Genomic DNA, 21862 nt, shown 5'->3' with positions numbered 1-21862 from the left:
GAGCTGCTGTATTCAGTCTCACACCCAGAAAGCACATGTCTTGAGAGGGTACTAGACTGGACTTTATTTCGTTCACAGAATACCCTAGGCATCTTAGCACTGCTATGACATATTCCAGATGCTGTAGAAGGTGTTCCTTTTCTTGAGCCAGAATCAGGCAGTCGTCCAAGTAAGGATAGATTTGAATGCCTTGAAGCCTGAAGTAAGCTATCACTGGAGCCAGAACCTTTGTGAATACTCTGGGCAGTAGATAAGCCAAAGGGCAATGCAGAGAACTGATAATGAAAATCTCCAGTTCAAACCGCAGATACTTTCTGCAACTTAGCCTTATAGGCACATGAAGGTAAGCTTCCTTGAGATCCAAAGTTACCATCCAGTGATCCTTGCCCAGCAGAGGTAACAGTTGCTGTAACGTCAACATCTTGAACTTGGGAATGTCCAGATAAGTGTTGAGGATAGATAAATCCAGAATTGGTCTCCACGTGTTCCCCTTCTTTGGTACTAGGAACAGGCGAGAATAAAATCCGAAGCCCCTTTCTGATACAGGGACTGGCTGAATGGCCCCTATCTGGAGTAACTGAGAAACTTGCTTGTGAGCCTCTTTTCTTTGTGGAGGAGGAACATCTGGCATGCCTTTGAAAGGGGCATTGTGTGGAAATAAAATCTGTAACCGTGATGAATAATATCCAGCACCCATCTGTCTTGAGTGATTAAATCCCAATTTTCTTTGAAAAGAGACAATCTTCCTCCCAAAGGAGCTGCCAGACGAGAGTCCACTGGCAGCTGAAAAGGCAGGTCATTGGTTCTGCTTACGAAAGGACTGACCCCTGCCCTCACCAGAAGTCTGAGCAGGTGAACTGTCTGATCTAGGCCTAAACGAACCTTGAGCCCTGCCCCTACCACGTCTAGACCTACCCCTAGACTGGGAACCATAAGCAGGATATGTCCACCCCTTAGCAGGCCAATTTCTACTAAACTTGGAGGCTGCACCTGCAAAAATCTTTAACAGTCTGCATAGACTTAGCTTTGTCCTCCATTTTCTTTAAAACTGCTTCCACAGGCGGTCCAAACAACACATCAGACTGTAAAGGAGCATCCAAAATCCTAGTCTTAACATGCTCAGCTAAATTCTGATCCTTCAACCAGGCATGTCTGCGAAGAACAGAACTAGTAGCAGCCACCCTCGAGGAGGCCTGAACAGCATCAAAACCACACTGCAAAGAATGCTTACCCACTTGTTCAGACACATGAACCAAATCCAGCAATTCTTTACACTCAATACCTTCCGCCAAAGCATCCACCTTAGATTTCAATTGTGAAAGGAGATAATTTTGATATTTCAGCATATGAAACTGACAATTCAACGCCCTCATGGCTAGAGTGGAAGAAGTATATACTTTCTTACCCCACCTATCCAAAGCCCTTGCCTCTTTATCAGAGGGTACAGGATTTTTAACCACAGAAGCTTTAACACCTTTAGGCCCCTGAGAAACAGTTTCTGGGTCCGCCCTGGGACTCTTAAACAAATACTTATGAGCTTGGGCACCCTATAATACCTATCAGGCTTAACAGGAGCAGGAGGCAAGGAGTCAGGGTTCATAGAAGCCTCTGCAAAACATCCTCCACCACATTCAACACAGGAGGAATAGCTAAGGGCCTATGCTGGGGCAAAACAAGAATTCCCTAAGCCTTTTCTGGAGTCAGAGTAATCTTGGCCTTCCCATTTAAAGTGCTCCCTCATGGAGTGAAGAGTCTCTGAAAATGAAAAATCCTCAGGAGGAGAAGCTGAAGGAGTGGAATCATCCACATCAGAATCAGAATAAGTAGGAAACTCTTGCAAGTCTTCCACAGAAGACTCTGAAGCCTGTGAACACTGTTCAAAACTATCAAACTCCTGTTCCACCCTAGGCCTCTTATCAGGTGGGGCATAGAACCTCTAATCAGAGTAATCAAATCTTCTGCCATTTTAAGCATATGTTTCTTAGGCACAGAGCCGAAATGCTAGGAGAAGCCCCACAGAAGCTGAACTTGGCCTACCTCTAAAAGAAGCTTTGGCAACAGAAGGAGAGGCCCTAACTACCTTGGGAAGAGAGGGAAGAACAGTTACCTGAGAAGCCCCTCAGCCTGGCCTACCTCCTGAGAGGGCACATCCTGTAACAGTAAAGTATCTGCCTGAGACTCCATAGAGACTCCTGGCAAAACCTCTGGCTCCCCTGAGCCTTCTAAAGGACCGACGTCCGGGACTGCCGGTTCCTCACCCCTAGGCTTCACTGTTTTGTCCTTGCGCTTCTTGGATGAAGCAGGCGTCGGAGCATCCGACGGCATATTATAATTGCAACGCTTCCCAAACACTAACCTAGCACAATCAAGCCTCCTCTTAATAGTGCGCTTGTTAAATCTAGCACAAGAGCGGCAACCAACAACGTCGTGCTCAGGCCCTAAACAAGGTATACACAATGTATGATAATCCCTATGCGGTATCTGCTTCCCACAAGAAATACAGTTATTCACTTTTTCTGACATCCGGTTAAATACTGAGGCAAGAAAAAACCAAAATGTTCCCCAACGGGGTTACTTAGCCAACTCTGTTTTCGGTCTGAAACTCCGGTTTCGGAAAATCTCAGAACGCCAACCTGCACTCGCAAAATTGCTTCTGCATCGGACCATGCGGCAAAAAAGACTGAGGAAATGACGTCGGTCATGCGCATTAGTACCCTGACGTACTGACGTCAGTCTAAGGCGCCATGACCGACGTCAGCCTTATACTCTGGTATTCGGGCCGACTGGGACGCGGACTATACCCAATAGTCAGGACTGCAGCAAGGGAAGACGAAGAACATCAGACAACCTGTGACGTCGTGGTCTGGACCTACGCAAGGAATACAATAGGAATGAAAGTCCTTATGAGGTATTTGCTTCCCACAAGAAATGCAATTGTTAACTTTTTCTGACATTGGACTGAGGCAAGAAAAGGTTCCCCAACAGGGTACTTAGCTTTATGAAGACTTCGGTCTGAAATTTGATTTGAAAATCTCAGGATTCGGCCGACCGGCACTTGCGAACTGCTTCTGCTTCGCGCAGCAAGAAAGACTGAAGAAAATGGCGTCGGATGCATCTTATATACTCTTGGTGCACTGACGTCAGGGAAGAAGCGACAGCAACCGACGCCGGACCAAGACTTTGCAACTCGGGCCGACTGCAGGACCGCCTGACGGCAGGATAACCCAACAGTGATGACTGCAGCAGTGTAACACGATGAACATCTGTAATTAAAAAGCCTGACAATCACTTGCACTCAGCCTTCTAAGCAGAGCTCATCTGCTAATAAAGGAACCCACACTTTGAACGGAACTTATACTTGGGGTTTATTACTTTTCCATAATGAAGGACTACTGAATTATTCTTCCCTAAAGAGGGACTACCAAATTACCTCCCACAGGCACCAGGACCCAACCAAACAAGTACTACCCTAGGACCATGAGAGAAAGAATCATCTGCTACCACAAGCGAATCTCCCCCAGAGACAACTCCTCATACACAGGCAAGTGGATAATACTTTTTCTCTCTATTAAATCAGGCAACTCTTCCCTTAGATCATTTTCTTCTAAACTGAGGGTACATTCTTTGCTCTCCATTTAATGTGGGCATTCTACAGAAAGTTCCAGAACATCTTCTTGTGTCAACATTCTCTTCAGTTTCATCCTGTGCCGTCCATTGCTCTTTCATATGGGAAGTCACTGGTCTATCACTCAGAACACTGAATGCATTACAGTTGCCACAGTTTCCTGATCTGACCCCTGCTGTACAACTCCAACTAATCTTTTATACTGGTCTCCTATTGAAGGCTCTGAAGTATCTTCATATGGCAACTGATCAGATGCTTCCTGCTCCACTGGTTTCTCCTTAATTTGGGGATTCATTTTTTTATCCTGCTGTGGTATTAGCAGAGTAGATTTTCAATATTAAATCCTTTACTTCACAGGTAATCCATAACCTTATTTTCTATTTCTTTAACTTCTCCCTTACTAACCCTCCTTTCCTTCTCATGGCAGTTTGAGACAGTCTATGCATATTTTGTAATAGGGGTTTTATTGTAACCACGTGCTACCACATACCCTGTCTGCCCAAGATGTCAGTCTGTTACTGCAGCATATTCGACTGACAATTAATAGCCCTAATACCTAAAGTGGAGAATGGGTAAACTTCTTGCCTAAAATGACCCAGACTTGTACTGTCACTAGGGAATGTGTTACTGAATTAACACTGGTTCCACCGCAGCATCAAGAAAAATCATCTCAGGGTCTGCCACTGTTTTTATTCACATCTATTATTCTATTAACCAGGTATGCCCACTGAACAAACCATTTCTTTTCAACTGTGACTAAGGAACACTGCCTGATTAAATGACTTGGTCAGTGTCTCACAGCAGGTAAAATGGGAGGTAGAAAAAGCCAAAACTCTGTACTCCGATGACAGGAAACAGCTCAATAACAGTTCATAGCCTTAATCCTCTGCACTAGCTGCAAGACAGTGCCAGTAGTTACTTCCCTGGCCTAAGCATTTAAAGCATCATACCAATTATGTTGCGTTTTTCCAAAAGTAACCTTCTTTGTACTTTAGGGTGTTTGTGTGTGCATTGTTAGCCTGTATCATAACTCAGAAGAAGTAAAGCCGTCTTTGGCCAGTGCTTACTCTTTGAGCCACAAGTCATACGGTCAGGGAAGGCTCCCTCCTACAGGGAGCATAGTTGTGATGTAGGTGGATGGTTCCCCAGAAAGGGGAAGGGAGGTGTTACACGATCCTTTGCCATGCTGCTGCATGTTCCTTGGCATTTACAATGAAAAGAGCCAGAATACCATCAGGCTACTACAGAAGGTGCAAGAGACTACAGGAAGACCTCTTTTTTAAAGCTAACTACAGTCCCTTTGTCTGTAGCATGCAATTCCTGAGCAGTCAGTATACAAAGAAAAGGGGAGTGTTTTCTAGAGATAAGAACCCCAAGTTTGTCCCGTGTTTTCTGAAGACTGGAGTTTGGCTGTAATATACTAGTCAATCCTGGCGAGGCCTGGCTTAGGCTTAGCTATGGGACTACTATTCCACAGGGGCAGTGACAGGAAGAGATGCAAAGGAAACGAGCACTGGGGACAAAAAATGCTATACCTTCCTACAGCTCACAAACCCTAGTGGAGCTGCTGGGGTTACAAATACTGTACAGTGTCGACACGTGGCACATTTCAACATCAGCTTTTTTGCTTTTTCCATCTTTCCATCATGTTTAATCTACTGCCCCCGTAAATGAGCTGATAGTAAAAGGCTCTCTTGTTGAGGCAGGGATGGGCATCTTTTGGCTTAACTCTTATATCAAGAAAGGCCTGAAAATTATAGGCCATGTGAAATAGGGTGTGTTCTTCTTAAAGTGCAGTGATTGTCTTTCTCCTAGAAAGAGATAAACACAAACAAAGCAAGTTGGGAAAAGGGTCTCCTGCTAGTACATTATCTTTCTGAAAGCATTAGAGACCTTGAAAAGACCCTGGAGTTTACATAAAATTAGATAAAACGCTCAATACTGGGTTCTTATTGCATTGCTTTTGCACGTTATCTAGTCACAGCCAGGGAGACAGCTACAGAATGTTCTTTGGAGCGCAACAGAAATTAATCTGGGAAAGGTTACCCTCCTTTTTCAACTGAATGACCTGTAGTTTTCCTCAGTGTAGGAAGGAAACCAGCACCACACTGGGGATGCCCAAAACTCAAAGTAAGACGGAATGAATTGGTGGCTACCTGTAGCCAATTCTGAAGCATAAAGAATGATATTCCAACAATGATTCTTATGTTGAACATTAGATGTTATATATCATCTTGCTTCTCCTTGCTGTCTGAGTGATTCTGTTACTGTGGATCATGAAATGCTGGCAGGCATGAGTTCTTCTATGGTCTGAGATTGTTCTTGAGAGTTTTCATCTTACTCTTGTGTCACACATCGCAGATGGTCTTTAGTTCATTTTTTTCAGTATTTATCTGGAGGTGTGCAAGGTGCATCAGAGCTCGAGCATGAAGACCTTTCTGTTTACTGTAAATGGAAGAAGTATATATCAGTCTTATGGTGATCCCTCTGTTTGTATCTTTGTTTATTCAGAAACAAGTGTTGGACTTGACCACTCTTGAATAATGTCCTGATTTTACACTTCATACCATTTTGTGCTGCTGTTAGATTTTCTTACCACTTCCCCCATATTACATAAAATGGGAATATTCTAGAATATGCATCTCCTGTCCATGATCTGAATCAATTCCCAACAAAAGGCTGATTTTCTTAAGGACTGCCAGCTGACAAGTCCAATTACCTTAATTAATAATACAACTTTGCTGGACTTGGTAATCATTATTCATGTAACACTGTCATCTCTTGAACTAGTGCAGCATATTTACATTAGCCTTACAGATGGAACTTGGAGAAATGTAGCAGCTGCTAAATTCTGTAGTAAGGCGTTCAGCTGATCTCCCTGCCCTTATCACATAGTTACTGCATTAGTATATACACTGGTTGCTGTCAGGTCTGTATCTTCACAGCCCTGCCCAACCTGGGTCCTGCTTACTTCTAAAAAGCCGGTGAGCAACTATTCCCTGGCAAAGTCCTTTAGTCATCAAGAGTGGGTTTGCATCTTTCCAAGAACCCACTCTAAGCCATAGGATATGATTTATTTTACTTACCTTTATTTATTTTTATTTATTTACATTTGTTGACCGGGAGTGTCCGACTGGACGTAGGTCCATTTTCAGCGGAGGCCCGGGGAGAAAAGCTCCACAGTTAAAATATACAGACAGTAGTTGCATTGGATTTACATAGCAATTAACAATTACAAACATAGTTACAGATGAAGAACATAGTACCATCAGTAGACAACTAGAATCTTTATCATCTGCGAAGTACATAACAGACATTAACAATTGTTACATTAAGAAGTTCCTGCTGTATAATAAGTAGTTAGGCTTATAAGCATCCGAGCTTGCTTGTTCCTTTAAAACCATCTAACTTCTTTGATTCAGGTGAATGATTCTGAGGGCCTTTTAGTACCACATCTATGAGGGCTTACTTGCAATCACTTAGAGGATTTGTTTTAAATTCTGCAATCTAATTATCTAGTTATTTGTTTTCTGCAATATTTAAGATGTTTTAGTCTGTCATTTTTATATTTGTTACTGTATTATCCAGCAACAGGCACCTGATTACATTGCATAAATTGTGCTGCCATTTCCAATATGTAATGTGGTCTACAATGTCTCATATTCTTCATTTACTCATCTATGTTGTTACTTTGATTCCTTCATTTATGTAGAGGGTTACATCATATCATATGTTATCTACTCCTTCCTTCCTAAAATCAAGTATCCAGTGTTCTTACATTACTGCCATAATCATCAACAAACTTTTCTTCAATCAAGGCCTCTAGATAAGACATTGTTTTTGACATGTACCATAAAAATTAAATTCACAGTCTTTCACTTTTTCTTTTGTATTGCACCTTCTGGCTTCATCCCTGTACATATATTTGTTCTTCCCTATTTAGCACTGATATTTTGAGTGTGAGCCACCTTACAATTAACATCCCTAGTTGCACTGATGACTTCATGGGTAAGGCCAGGATTGCACTGCTGCTTTCCTGTGCTTCACCACTGGTTTGTGTAAAAAAAAAAAAAACTTGCTGTCACTTAAAGTTTATTATTTTGAATTTTAATTTCCATTTCATATGAATGCAAATCATCACAAACTAGCACAAATGTGCATGTTTCCCACTGCATCCCTATACCTATTACAGTCAAAAATGTTCAAATACACTGAACATTACACAATACACAGCAACTTATTCCTCACTGGACAGGGAGAATTTCCAAGAATGTAACTAGGTATGGCACTGTTGAAGCCTCCTCCCCAGCTAATCAGGTTCCTGTGTTGCAGTGATTTCTCTCTCAAAAAAAGCAAGCTATATTCCTTATATAGATAATTAATTCCAGTTTCCTACTCTGTGACTCCACTCCCACAGTCCTGACTCCTTACTCTTCTCAAGTCTGGGTGCAAGATATACATCTGATATTCCATTACCTCCCTCCCTAGCTCTAATGAAGTCTCCCAAAGGGTTGTCTTTTCTTCTGGAGCTTCATACATTTTCCAGGTACGTCATATGGGGTATGATTTGAGGAAAACATTATCAGTGTCCATATGTATTTCACAGCAATGTAAATTACAACAGTCTTGTACTTGAGAAGCTACAAAGAGGACCACCTCTGTGACCTGCAAAACATAATAGTACTTTGGATATAAATTAAAAAAACATCAAATTTACAGATCTATAAAAGGTCACTAACCTGTAAAAATATTTGCTGTAGCCTTTCAGTGCAGTTTTTGTACCAAGGTGTATTAAAGTCAGTTCCTGCAGTTTCACAGCGTACTAAATGCTCAGTCAAAATCATTATAAACCGCTAGGAAACAAGAAAGCAACAAATTAGATTGTGAAACAGCACAAACAGTAATCTTTCTCAAATATTATGGCAGTCTTCAACATGGTACTTAGCAGTTTACATGCATCCAGACAATACACAATGAAAACTAAGCAACCTTTACAAAAACCTGCATGAAAACGGAAAACTAAGAGAATGGAACACCACAAAATGCAATCTTTTCAGTCAATGATGTTTCACTTGTGGAAAGAGAGAATTTTGATAACGTTCCTTTTGCTGAAGCTCTCTGAAGGGGGGGGGGGAGCAAGCAAGTCCTTTAAACACCTGGCTTGCTTAATAAATACTAGATGGGATCTCTCCTCCCACTAAAGCAAAAAAACCCAGAGGAGACCACATGAACAGACAAAATTTGCCAGAATGCTCCAGACAAAAAACCCACAGGGATCAGCTTCCAGCATCAACAATATGTTTACTCAGATTGCCTATAGAAAGAATCTGTTCCACGAAATTATGCAAGTTCCGAGATGTGCTGTCAGTGTGTTTAAAGCTATTAACCTTACATACATACTCTCTTTTTGTTCTAGTTACAAAACCCACATACATTTTGCAAACATTCTAGGAGGTATGCTTTACATAACAATACAAAGAGGTAAAAACTGTAAAACTGGTTTACTGCAAATATGAGAGAAAGATAATGTTTTTGTCTTCTTACCAACAGAGACAATCAGATAAAACAGTAAAATGACTTGCAATAAATAAGTCACATAATAAAAAAAATCTCTTCCCCTTAATTACTGTTTATGGGGAGCTTCTTCAAAATTGCAAATTCAGATGCTCATTCAACCCCTGGATAAACTTCCATTCAATAGCATTTGTCAAAACTCTCTTTGCAATCAAATGCATAACATTCTCCACTCCTAACATCCAAGTGTGAGAACATCTTTCACATAATACAAAAATCCTCTAAAATTTGTACAAACCGTGGAATATTTACAGAAGGTGTTTTTCCTATTAGTGTAATTTATGCTCAAATTATCTTATTTACTGATCTGGTGATGCAGCCAATATAAAAAGCTAAACTTGAAACACAAGAGGCAGCATACATCACATTATTATATGCGCAATTAACATACCCTACTGCTTCATAATGAAGCCCAGTTATTCTCACAATAGAAAGGGGGGAATAAGAAATACAATGACACTGCCTGCAATTACTACAAGCAAATGTACTACTTTTTGAGGTACAAAACCTTCTACAATACAACTTTCTGAATGATCTAAAGCAAACTTCAAACTGAAGTTTTTTTTTCTTATTTACAAAAATTGGGCTTTTCCACCACTATCTACAGCCTTATTAGGCTGCAAAAGTTTCCAATTTATTTCTTTGATTGCCTTTGAAGCCAAACTGTGAAAGAAAATCCTAAACCTCTCTACTGAGCAATATCGCTATCAAACAGGATTGTATAATAAATATCTGACTGAAAAAAAGTTTAACATTATACCTTCTACCCTTCAATAACCATTCTTTAACTTCTTGTAACATACCAGATGGATAAACTTTCTTCAAATGTCTGAACTCAACTGTCAGATTCAGCTTTAAAATCATCATCTTGTATTGTCAAATAACTGGCTGGCTCTAATAAGTTGTCCCCTTAACTAGAAAATTGAGATGCATATTCTCATACTTTAAATATGCATGACCAGCAACACTTTTTTTCTATAAACTGCAGTAGAACAACGCCAATTAAGTAAAGACTTTCTTAAACTCCTGATGTATAAAAATATAACATATCAGTTCTACTATACTGAAAAACTCAAAAAAATCCATTCAAATAAATAAAATAAAATCTGACAATTTAGACACATCTGAAGAAAAAATGAAGAATGAAGTACAGTTGTGTATGTTGTACTTGCCTTTAAACATTATAGGTTCAAATTCTTCACTACTGCAGTAGCCTATGGATTGGATCCTGCCAAGGATACGGTAACAGGCCAGCTTCCAAAAGCTTTCATCCTATCCCACACTGTCACTCAGTATGTTTACAGGTTAGCCCTTTTTGGAGGGAGCTATATATACAGCCAGAGTGACTAAAAGACATGTTTGACCCTCAACAAAAAATGGGGAGACAAAGACAAACAAAACTAAACATAATATCCTACCAAAACTATATACAAGAAGGGAGATGGGATGGTAGGTGTGGCTACTGCAGCAGTGAAGAATTTCACCATCTACTGTTATATCCAAGTGCAACTTAAACAACTGTATTATGTTCATTACTCTCACTGCTGCAGTAGTCTGAAGCTAGACAATCATAGCTTACCCAACCTGGGAGGAGGAGGAAGAGTAAGAGTCCAGGAGCTCCTAACAAATTGTCCTCACAAATTCTGCTTTGGACATGGAAAACAAATCCAGTTTGCAGTGTGTTGAATGTAGAAGCAGGTTGCTGCCTCTAGATTTCTTCTAGAGTACTACCCTTTTAAGAATGCCACTGTAGAAGCCAACGCTCTAGTAGAATGTGCCATAATACTGCTGGAATGGATTTATCTGCGGAGTGAGTAGCAAAGCACAATAGCGGAGGACAATCACTTGGAAGTAATGTGCTTAGACACAGGGTGACTTGTTTTTTAAACAAGAAACAGCTTTACTGAATTATCACTTACAACATAGGCAATCATACATTTATATAAATGAAAAAACTCATTGACATTTTCAGTTGTAAACATTAAATTATCACATATAATCTATACAGTCATAGTCAAACATTACATAGCTCATTCAATTCCTGCCTTCTTTTAAACCTCATTCCTCCCCCAAAATGTTATTCTGCATGTATTGTTCCTACAATTCCATTTTTTTCTACATAATTTGGTCTAACACTTTTCTGAAGATCCCTCTTCCAGTTATTTTACTATATTTACTACTTTTAGTATGGTTGCTTTTAGACTGATTTCCATTTCTAGTAATTGCTTTTTCTTGGCAGCTATTAGAATTAAACTCAGCAAGGCCTTACTATGTCTAAGCAATACCAATTCTGTACCACAGCTCAAATAAATCACTCCTTAGTTACACCAATCTGCTCACACAGTATTTCTGACAACAGTAGTCTGCAAGGAATTTTTAACGTCTGTATTTATACTCCCAAAAAATATGTTCCCACTTGCCTTTTTCTTCCCCACCACACCTCCCACATTTGAAATCTACCTGAGGAAAAATTCAATGGAGTCTGCTTAGCATATAAAAAACACCAAAGCAAACACTTCCAATCAATGATTCTAAATGTTATAGACTTTGTTGCATATTTGGGAGTCATACATATATCCTCTCATTGTTTCTTTGTGAATTGTTTATCCAGTCTTTCTTCCAAATCCTTTCTAACCTCCTTTGACCGATTCTTATAGTTATGCAATACTTTATGCAACCTACTATTTATTCCTTTAATAGAAGCTTCTGTTCTAGAGTCTACTAAACTCCACCAGTGCTGATCTTTGACTTAGGGATCCCATATTAGTCCTCTTTCTTTGCCTATACTCTGATATTGATCATTGATAGGGGAAGGCAATCTCTAGCCTGCAATCCAAATGTATTCTTGGCCTCTTCCCATTATATTACCTTTCCCTCTCTAATTATTTGCTCCCAGTACCTTGGTTCCTTTGCCAGTTTTGTCCAATGAATTCCAGCCCCATCCTGCCTATTCTCTTTACCCTTAATTGCAGTCATGCCTATATGTAGAATCTTTCTCCATTCCCATGTTGGCTTAGTCCTTAGAATACGTTGTTACTTTAGGAATATAACATTCTGTATGGTTATTGTTATCCTGCTTATGATTATGCATAAAAAATCCCAGTCTCTCCTTATTTATTGAGGTTCCCCTATTTCATCAGTATTCCTTTCTACTTTGAATTACAGCTTTTTGCTTGTGCTTTATATAGAAGCCTCAACTGTGCAGTTCTGAAATACCCCTTCAAATCTGGTAATTCCAAACCACCTTGTTCTACTGGAAGGATCAACTTATTCCACTTGAATCCTGCCCTCTTTCCCTCCCAGAAAAAAAAAACCTTCAACTCTTAATAAACTCCACAACTTCTCTGGTTAATAAAAATATGCCTGACCTGTGTACAAAACTAAAGGGACTAAAAACATATTCACTACTTGTATCTTCCCATCCATAAAACAGAGCGTCCAGTTTCTCAGATTTTGTATTACCTTTTTAGTCTCTTCTCACATAATCCCAAGCTACCATAACAGAATCTGTTTTAACACCCACTCAAGTATGTCATTTTATCATGTTCCCCTAAATATGGGTACTGCTGAACCAATTCATGTGTGTGGGGACATAGTTTATAGCTATTGCCTAGATTTCATCTTCATTCATTTTGCATCCCCAAAAAACTGTCTCAGAAAGTTCCACAACACTGAAATGTCCTTTTCTGGTTTTATTAAGTACAAAATAATATCTGCAAATACATTCAACTTTTCTTGACTACCATACCAATTATATCTTTTAATTTGATTTCCTTACTTTCATTGCCAATGGTTCTACATACAATGCAAATAATGGGAAAAGAGGACACCATTGCCTGGTTGCTCTGTTCATAAAGAACTTATCACAGAGGACCCAGCTTCTCTCTTATTGTTGCCTTCAGTCCCTCAATACAGTCTCCTAATTAATCTTACTGTTTCAGGAAATGCAAATGCTTCCATTGCCCTACTCACAAAATCCCAGCTTGCTCTGTTGAATGCTTTCTCTGTATCAAGACCCGCCATTGCTTCTTTCTTGATCATTATTGTTCTATTAATGTTGTCAAATGTTTACATCCTCTCTACAAATCCACACCATCTACATCTATCAATTTTGACATTCTTTAAGCCATTATAGACAAACACTCTATAACCATGATTCAGAATCAAAATGGGCCTATATGAAGCTGGATCTGATGGGTCTTTAATATTTTTAGGTATTACAGCCATCACAGTTTTCTTCCAGGATGTTAGTGCATCTTCTACTTTTAAAATACTGTTAAACAAAACCTTCCAGATCTTTACCCTTTTCTCCCTCCTAGCTTTCAATCTTCCACAGGAATGCGATCGGTTCATGGAGACCTTCCTGCAGATTGGTTACACAACACCATTTTTAGCTCATCTCTTCCTAGCCCGTTAGTAAGAGAGCCTCATCTACCTCTACCTTTGGCATATTTAATTCTTCCATAAACATTCCCATATTGTACTTTTTCTTGATTTCCACATTTCCCTCCTTTACACACATTTTCCTAAAAGTTCTAAAATATTTCTAAAACCTCTACAGGATGATGTATGGTTATTTCCCTTGCTATAGGCTCCCTAAGCTTAGCAACAACCTCTTTTACTTTCTGTTATCTGAGTTATGCTGAAAGCTTTTATGCTCTGGGGTTATCATAAAAAAAAAGTTGCTTAACACAATCTTTCTAAATTCATGCGTATTACCAAGGCAGTCCCTTACTTTCTCTTCAGCACTCTGCAGGTGCACCTCTTCTTGTTCTGAGAGATTTCCCCCATATTCTTTAACAATTGAACCTTTCCAAGTCCTTCTAAATAATTATTTCTTAATCACATCTCTTTTTCTTTTATTTTACCCTATTTTAAACTCCACGTTCATCTTATCCCATACCCTAGATATACTTTCTGAAGAAATTTCTATCTTTCTTAATAACTCAAGTTATTTCCACTACCCATTCCTGAAATTACTCCCTGTTTAACAGATAGGTGGGGAAGCACCAGTGTCTCATTTTTATTTCATTACCCTGCATTTTTATTTTAGTTATATGATCTGAAATAGTTACTGGATGTGTATCAAAACTTTCAATTAAATACACATGTTCCTGTGAAATATAACTTCTGTCCCGTCTAGCCTAGTTTTTGACCCCTTGGGGAATAATATATAAATTCTGTCTGAGCCCCTGTTACTGAATTCACATCTTCAGTACTAAATATTTTCATAAACTTCTTCAAAAATATACCCTCTTTTGTTATATTTCCCCTTCAAGGCCCCCCAAATACACTGTCACTGTTGCAAATCAAATTCAAGTCCCTACCTACAAGTAATATTCCCTACTGAAAGCCGATTATTTTTTCCAGAATTTTCTAAAGCTCCACTGTAGCAGTTTTTGGTGGAATATAAACACATGCCAGAGTAATCCTCCTTCCTTGTCAGTACCCCTTTACTACTGCAAATCAACCATTATCTTTTTTCCTGTTTTATCACTTTTGTAACTAAACTAGCAATTAACATAAGTACTCATCGCTTCCTTTGTAGCCGTGGTGGTGGTGCTGCGGTAGCATTGCCGCCTCACAGTAAGACGTTGTCCTGTTCAATTCTCAGCTAAAGTGTCTTCTGTGTGGAGACAATGCGTGAATGGGCGTACTTTCGTTGAAGGTTGTGCGTCAGGCCTAGCAAGTGGGTACGTAAAAATCTACTGCCAATCATTAGCGGACCGGATTTCCGCTGTGGCGACCCCTAACCGGGAAAAGCCAAAAGATACAATAACTCATCGCTTCCTTTGTCCCAGACATTCTGCTGAATAACCATCCTGAAACTCTATCTTTACAAAATTCAAATGCTAACTTCTTTCCAAATGCATCTCCTGTAGCATCATAACTATTTACACTCTGCATTTAGTTCACTACTTTTTCCTTTTTGTATACACCTGTGAGACCATTCACATTCAAGGACAATATGGAAAGTGATGCCATTATGACAAAAAGTTATTACCACCTGTTATGTATAACAGCTTTTTTTTTACATGTCTAAATTCAGCCTTTGTGCTACATGCATATATCTGGCAGGTTGAGCTTTTATACAGTTGCTTCTTGCCATATCCATTTGAACCTTTGTCACATTTTATAAAACTTTTTGTTTTAATAAATATCCTCAAAACAACACCACCTCAGACCACTCCTTAACCTATTAACTTAATACAAACACACAAAACTATGAACATCTTCAAATAATGAAGTTTAACCCACTTAATAGGAACAACTGTCCTAAACTGATAGCTGCACTCCCAGGTTTTAACTGACCAGTCATAAAGGTTATCCCTGCTATAATGTGCGTCTAATTACACTAAGTGCTGTCTGTTTTTGTCTTATCTTTACTCCTCTCACAGATGTAGAAAACTTGAGTGCTTTCAGAAAACATTATCTTTTAATCACTGAAGAAAAAATATTGTTTTTAATGCCCTTTAATGAAAAATAAGAACCAGATACACAGTTGTCTTTAGCTACAAACTTTTCATGTTGCACTATGAAAATTTTCTAAATGAAAACTTATTACATTTAATGTTCCTTTATTTACCTGCTTCCAGTTGTAACTTTTTGTAAAATCAAGCTAAAGGCTTTAATTCGGTCATTCTCTTATGCAAAAGGAAAAAGCATATCAATTTTACTTGTATCATGCTCTTTTACCCAACCCTCCTTCCTTTTTTACACCGCAGTGCCTACATTTCTTAAAACTGAACAAGAGGAAAGAAAGGACGAAAAAGGGGCACTTGTTTACTTTAGCATCCCTATTATACACAAAAATAACTGATAAAGCTTTACTACATATAACATGCAGTATATGTGAATTAAAATTCTGTTAAGAACAAAAATTGTTTTACTTAAAGTTGCCTTCTTTACTTTTCTCCTCTCTGTAATGTTGTTCCAAACATTAATGACGAAGTAGGGCATATGTTTTGGAGTACCCTACAAGTTTAACAAACTCGAAAAAAAAGTTTCAATATTTCCAGGTTTTCTTGATCTGCTTTATTTCACAAATGTGATTCATGCTTTGCAATCCCACATTTATTCATTAATTTCTGATTTGCTGACTTTCTTCCTGTTGATCTCCATCTCCCAACTCCAGTCTCTGGTTCATTTCCAACATACTCCTGCTTCTGCTAATCAACTCCTGTGTTTTTTTTCTGTCTCACTCATTTTCCTTTGGATGACTGGAAAATGATTCACTGCATTGTTTTTCTACAACCTTCATTATTAGAATAAGAAGCAGAATCCTATTCTGCCTGACAGCTCATCGTTAGTTGGACAAACTTTTAGGACTGATGGAATAAACTTACTCATGGTACACCATGCAGAAGAGGAGTAATCATTATCCATAAACAGTCTACTGTCTCCAGCTTTTAGTACTTCGTCCTTCTGACACAGTTTTGTCAGAACCAACTTTGCTGGTAAGACTGCATTCTTTACTACTAGAGTTTGTGATTGCTTTCTCACGGTCATGTTAGGAGCATAAAAATGATGTGCCCTTTCAATTAACTCCTGCTGTGAAATATCAGTCCAGTTGCTTATTTGTGCTTTCTTAAAATGAAGAGTCTGTTCCTTCCAGTTTCTCTGGTACAGCAGAAAATTCCAGGTTTTCACTATGTATTCTGTCCTCTAATAGTACCATTTTTTGAAACATCTTTTCTTCAGCAGTCTCAAACTCAACCAGTATTTTTCTTCGGTTCAACCTCTGATTTTTGCAATTTTATTCTTTTTTCCCTCTAAATGACTGGAAATCCTGTCTTGCTCCAAAGCTGGAGCTTAAACTGATTTTTGCTGAACAGCTGCAAGATTCGTCCCAGCAAGTGTTTTCTCCTCATATTTTGTGGTCTACTTTCTTTCAGGTTCCCTAAATTTCTTCTTTGTTGCCATCCAGGCAGCGGACTTACTAGCCAGTAACTGAAACTTACCCAGAAAGACAAGTTCACTGGTTCTCTTTTCCGAGTTTCTGTTTTCATACAGATGAAATTAAGCTGCTACTCAGTGTGCAGCCATCTTGGAAGTCCACAGGTTGACCCTTCTTAGTCCCAGAGTAGGAAACAAACTTTCTTGAAGGATTTAGTTCTGTCAAGACAGTAACAGAGTTGCCTATACACATCTAGAGTGTGTAGAATCATTTTTCCCATCTTCGGGATCTGGATAAAACTCAGGGAGACTGATGGCTTGATTTAATGTGAACTCAAACACTGGGCACAAAAGAGAGGCTTCTGTGCACAGTGACCCCGTTTCTATGAAAGCCAAATATAGTTATCCCATCAAGATAAGTTAAGATAATCTTCTTGCAGATGTCAGAAAAATAAAGAGAGCAGTTTTCCAAGCGATGAACCTTTCAGTTTGACCGGCAGGTTAAAAGGGTGAGTCAGTTTTTTTAAGCAAAAAACTGAGATACCATAGGTTCACAGGTAAGTACTAGGATGGCTGCCTTTTGAGGGCCATTTTAAGCCTAGCCAACTTCCCATTTTATGCTGGAATTAACTTATCCCATTTGGTTAAATTGGCCTTATCCATCCCATGGTCAATCACCCCTAATGAGAATAACTGCAATCATACCATACATAATTTAAGGGGACACATGAGGAAAAACATGTTCTTCCATGAAGAAGGAGGAAGTATATGAGGAGGTGTCGGGTATAAAACTCCTTTAAAAAATTAAAACGTAAAAGAACTAGGATGATCCATGGGTGGATACCCAGAAATGGCCACAAGATGCATTTTCAAACCATCTAACTGCCATTCCCTCTCCTCCATATTCACCTTGCGTCATCCTGACAGACTACTCAGGTCCAGTAACCAGAACCTCCTCGAAGTGTGCAAACCCTTACATGCACCTGGGCAATTTCTCCTGTCTTTCTCCCTCGCTCACCTATGGAATTCACCCCCCCCCATCACATTCAAATCACCCAAAACCACTCTGCTTTCAAGACCAAGCTCAATTCCCATTTCTCTTCTCACTGGGAATGCTCATGTTCTCACCCCCACCTGACTCCCTCTATATCATTTCTGCACCCCCATCCTTTTTTTTTTCTCCTTTCTCAAAACTCAAAGTAGTGACTCCCTTCATTTCATTTCCACTCCCTCCCCCTTTTTTCCTTTCTCCTAACTCAGCCTATTCACCTTTCACTGTTCTACTCTTTTGCTCCAATTCTTCCTACCTCTCACTTCATGAAACTGAGTGCATAAGTGCCTGCACTCCAAATTATACTTATGTACTCCAAAATACTTGTTTTAATTTCAATGATTTGTTACAACACCTTGCTCAAATGTTATTATTCTGTCTTCTATATTACTGTCTTTTTAGTAGTTTTGAAACTTGTATTGTACTTAACTTAGTTGATATTACCTTTGTAATAACTGTATATGGAGCTTTTCGCCCCGAGCCTCCATTGAAAATAGGCTCATTTTGGCCCAATGGACAGTCCCGGTTAACAAACTGCAAATAAAATAAATAAAAATAAATCTTCACAAAGTCATAAGATAGGACAGAGGACAGTAACTCACAGAAATATTTAAGCACTGGTGGTACAAAATCCATGATGGGTCCCTGGTCATTGGCTAGGCACCAACTAGAAAATTTCTTCCATCTGCCAATATGTTACTTTTTAGTAGCAGGCTTAATTGCCTCCTTCAGTACCTGCTGCACATCTTCATAAAAGAGTTGATTAAACGGTACCAAAATTGAATCATCCAGGCAGCCTGTTGAAATTGTTTGATAATGGGATGTATCAAAATTCTCTTTCCCTGTGATAGCAGATCCAGTCTGTGTGGAAGCTTGTGATAATTGCTCCAGGCCAATTCCATAAGATATTCCATACTTATCTACGAACCCAAGAATGAACCAACTTTGCCTAGGCCAGAAGGGAGGCACCACAATGATTTTTGGAGAGTCATTCTGAATCTTCAGAATTACCCTGGAAGAAATTGGAAAGGGTGGAAAATACAAAAAGGATCGTCCCCAACCAAAGAAATGAAACAATATCTGTTTGTAAGCAATGTTTGCAGGATTCCTGGAGCAAAATCTGTTTCATTGTCTGCTTTGAAAGGAGGTGAAAGTACAGTTGTGTACACTTACCATAAATGTAGATGTTGAGTGTATTCACTGTTGCAGTCATTACATTTGGGTAATCTACTGGCATGTTGCCCTCAGTTGGCCTGATTAACAAAGTCTTGGGTCCTGCGTCAGGTGCTGTGCACCAAAAAGGCTTTTAAGTATAGTAAAAGAAAGTAGAGGCATAGTAAGAGAAAAACAGGGGGACGGAGGGAGGGTAACCAGGACTGCAACAGTGAATACACTTGAACATCTACATTTATGGTAAGTGTACACAACTGTACTATGTTCTTCGTGTTTCACTGTTGTAGGCATTACATTTGGGTAGATTCCCAAAGCTATGGTTGGGAGGATGGATTTATGCAGCATTAGGACCGGCTATAAGGCCCTGCAAAACAGCAGTGACAAAGCCAGCTCTGCATTTAGAGAAAATTGGTAAGTGATAATGCTTGGTGAAAGTATGAACTGAACTCCAGGTAGCAGCTTCTAGAATATCCCTGGTAGGAACACCTCTGAGAAAGGCTGCAGAAGTAGATGCAGCCCTGGTGGAATGGGATCTGATCCCCTGGGGAATAGGTTTTTCATGGTGGTTATAGCAGAAATGAATACAATGGCTGATCCATTTAGAAATGGTTTGCTTTCAAAGAGCCTTTCCCTCTGCCCCTGCAGCAAATGTTACCAGCAGTTGTTCAGATTTTCTTCGAGATTTAGTCCTGTCCAAGTAAAATCTAAGTTGTCTGTGTACATCCAATGAATGCAGAGTCCGCTCCACTTGTTCTGTGGATTGACAAAGAAAGTTGGCAAATGAATGGACTGATTAAGAGCCACACTGGATACCACCTTGGGCATGAAGGATGGATTGGTCCTGAGTGACACCCTGTCCGCATGAAAGATGATGAAAGGCTCCACTGCCATAAGGGCCTGTAATTCAGAAATCCTTCTAGCTGAAGTGATTGCTAAAATGAAGGCCGTTTTCCAGGAAATAAATTTTAAGTCTGCAGTAGCAGCTGGCTCGAAAGGAGGTAGAGTGAGTTTCTCCAAAACAAAGTTAAGGTCCCAGGCAGGGGTTGGAGTTCTTCTGAAAGGTCTCAAGTTTTTGGCCCCTCTGAGATACTGCTTTAGCAGAGGATGAGAGAAGAGAGGGGGTTCTGTGTTGTAATGAGCTGAAATGGCCGAGGCATGGATTTTTATAGAAAAAAAAGGCAGGCCCTTGTGAAGCATCTCAGTTAAGTATTGCAAAATCAGAGGTAAATTGGGCACTGCTGTGCTCATCCCTGGAGATTGATTCCAGGCACAGAATCTTTTCCATTTGTCAGCATAAGATTTTCTAGTACTAGATCTTCTCGCCTCCAAAATGACATCCATCACAGGTTTGCTGAGGGATGCTAAGGGGGAATTTAAATGATTAGCCAAGCTGCAAGATTCAATGTTTGGAGCTGAGGGTGCAGAATTTGGTTCTCCTGCTGAGACAGTAAGGAAGGTGTCTGAGGCCGGTGCCATGGAAAAATTTGTGACAGACTGCGTAGGAGTGGGTACCAGTGTTGGCGAGGCCAGTCTGGAGCAATCAAAATAATTTCTGGTTTGCCCTGTTTGACTTTTAGTACAACTTTGGAGAGCAGAGGCAGACTGGGAAAAGCATAGGTTTTTCCAGCTGAAGGACAGAGCATCCACTTTCCAGGCTTTTTTGCGAGGAGTTCTTGTGCAAAATTTGTCCAACTGGTAGTTCTGGGTTGAGGCAAAAAGATCTATGTCTGGGCTCCCCCATTTGCGTGACACGTTGAAAATCTGTGGTTCCAGTTTCCATTCATGTGGGTCCATGAGATTTCTGCTTAGTTTGTCTGCCAGAATACTCAGTTTTCCTGGCAGGAATTGAGCTTGTAGTTGTACTTGATAGCTCAAGGCCGTGTTCCACAATACCATGGCTAGTCTCCAGAGGGTATAGGAATGTGTACCCCCCCCCGCTTGTTTATGTACCACATAACCGTGGTGTTGTCCGTCTTTACCATTAGTTGTCCTGGATGACGGTAGTCCTTGAAGGCTGTCAGTGCATTCTGTACAGCTAACATTTCTTTTTGATTTATATGAAGGTGCATTTGATTTGGGCTCCATCTGCCCTGAATGCACTTCCCTGCCAGATGAGCCCCCCATGCATAGTCTGATGTGTCTGTGGTTAGGGCTTGGGTGGCAGGGGGTGGTGTGAATGTTAGTCCCTTGTTTTGGTGGCAGGCCTCTGCCCACCATAGGAACTCTAATTGCAGGCAAGGTATGATAGGAATCATTGTTTCCAGGCTGTGACAATGTTGACTCCATAAACTTTTTAAGTACCACTGACGTTTCCTCATATGCAGTCTTGCATATGGAATTAGAAGAATGCAAGAGGCCATGAACCCCAAGGCTTGCAGTATTTGTCTTGCAGACAGCAGGGTTTTTGTGGCCACCTGTTTGAAGTAAGTCACCAAATGAATCTGCTTTTCTGGCATAAGGAAAGCCATCTGGGCAGCTGTATTCAAGCTTGCACCCAGGATTATAATTTTTTGAGAGGATACCAGTTGTGATTTCTTTTCGTT

General features: G+C 39.8%; 1 protein-coding gene across 1 annotated transcript in view; it reads right to left on the bottom strand.

The window, feature by feature from the left end:
* NCBP1 (nuclear cap binding protein subunit 1) overlaps nucleotides 1-21862 on the bottom strand; it is a 2903332-nt gene that overhangs the window by 102786 nt on the left and 2778684 nt on the right. Inside the window, exon 24 of the mRNA XM_044060340.1 lies at nucleotides 8365-8478. Within this exon, the coding sequence (XP_043916275.1) occupies nucleotides 8365-8478 (114 nt within the window). The remainder of the gene's footprint in view (nucleotides 1-8364; nucleotides 8479-21862) is intronic.

Source organism: Protopterus annectens, chromosome 2.part0, assembly GCF_019279795.1.
Source record: "Protopterus annectens isolate FY-2018-M chromosome 2.part0, PAN1.0, whole genome shotgun sequence".
NCBI lineage: Eukaryota > Metazoa > Chordata > Ceratodontiformes > Protopteridae > Protopterus > Protopterus annectens.
Note: the sequence above shows the minus strand (reverse complement) of the source record. Positions and strands in the feature narration are given on the sequence as shown.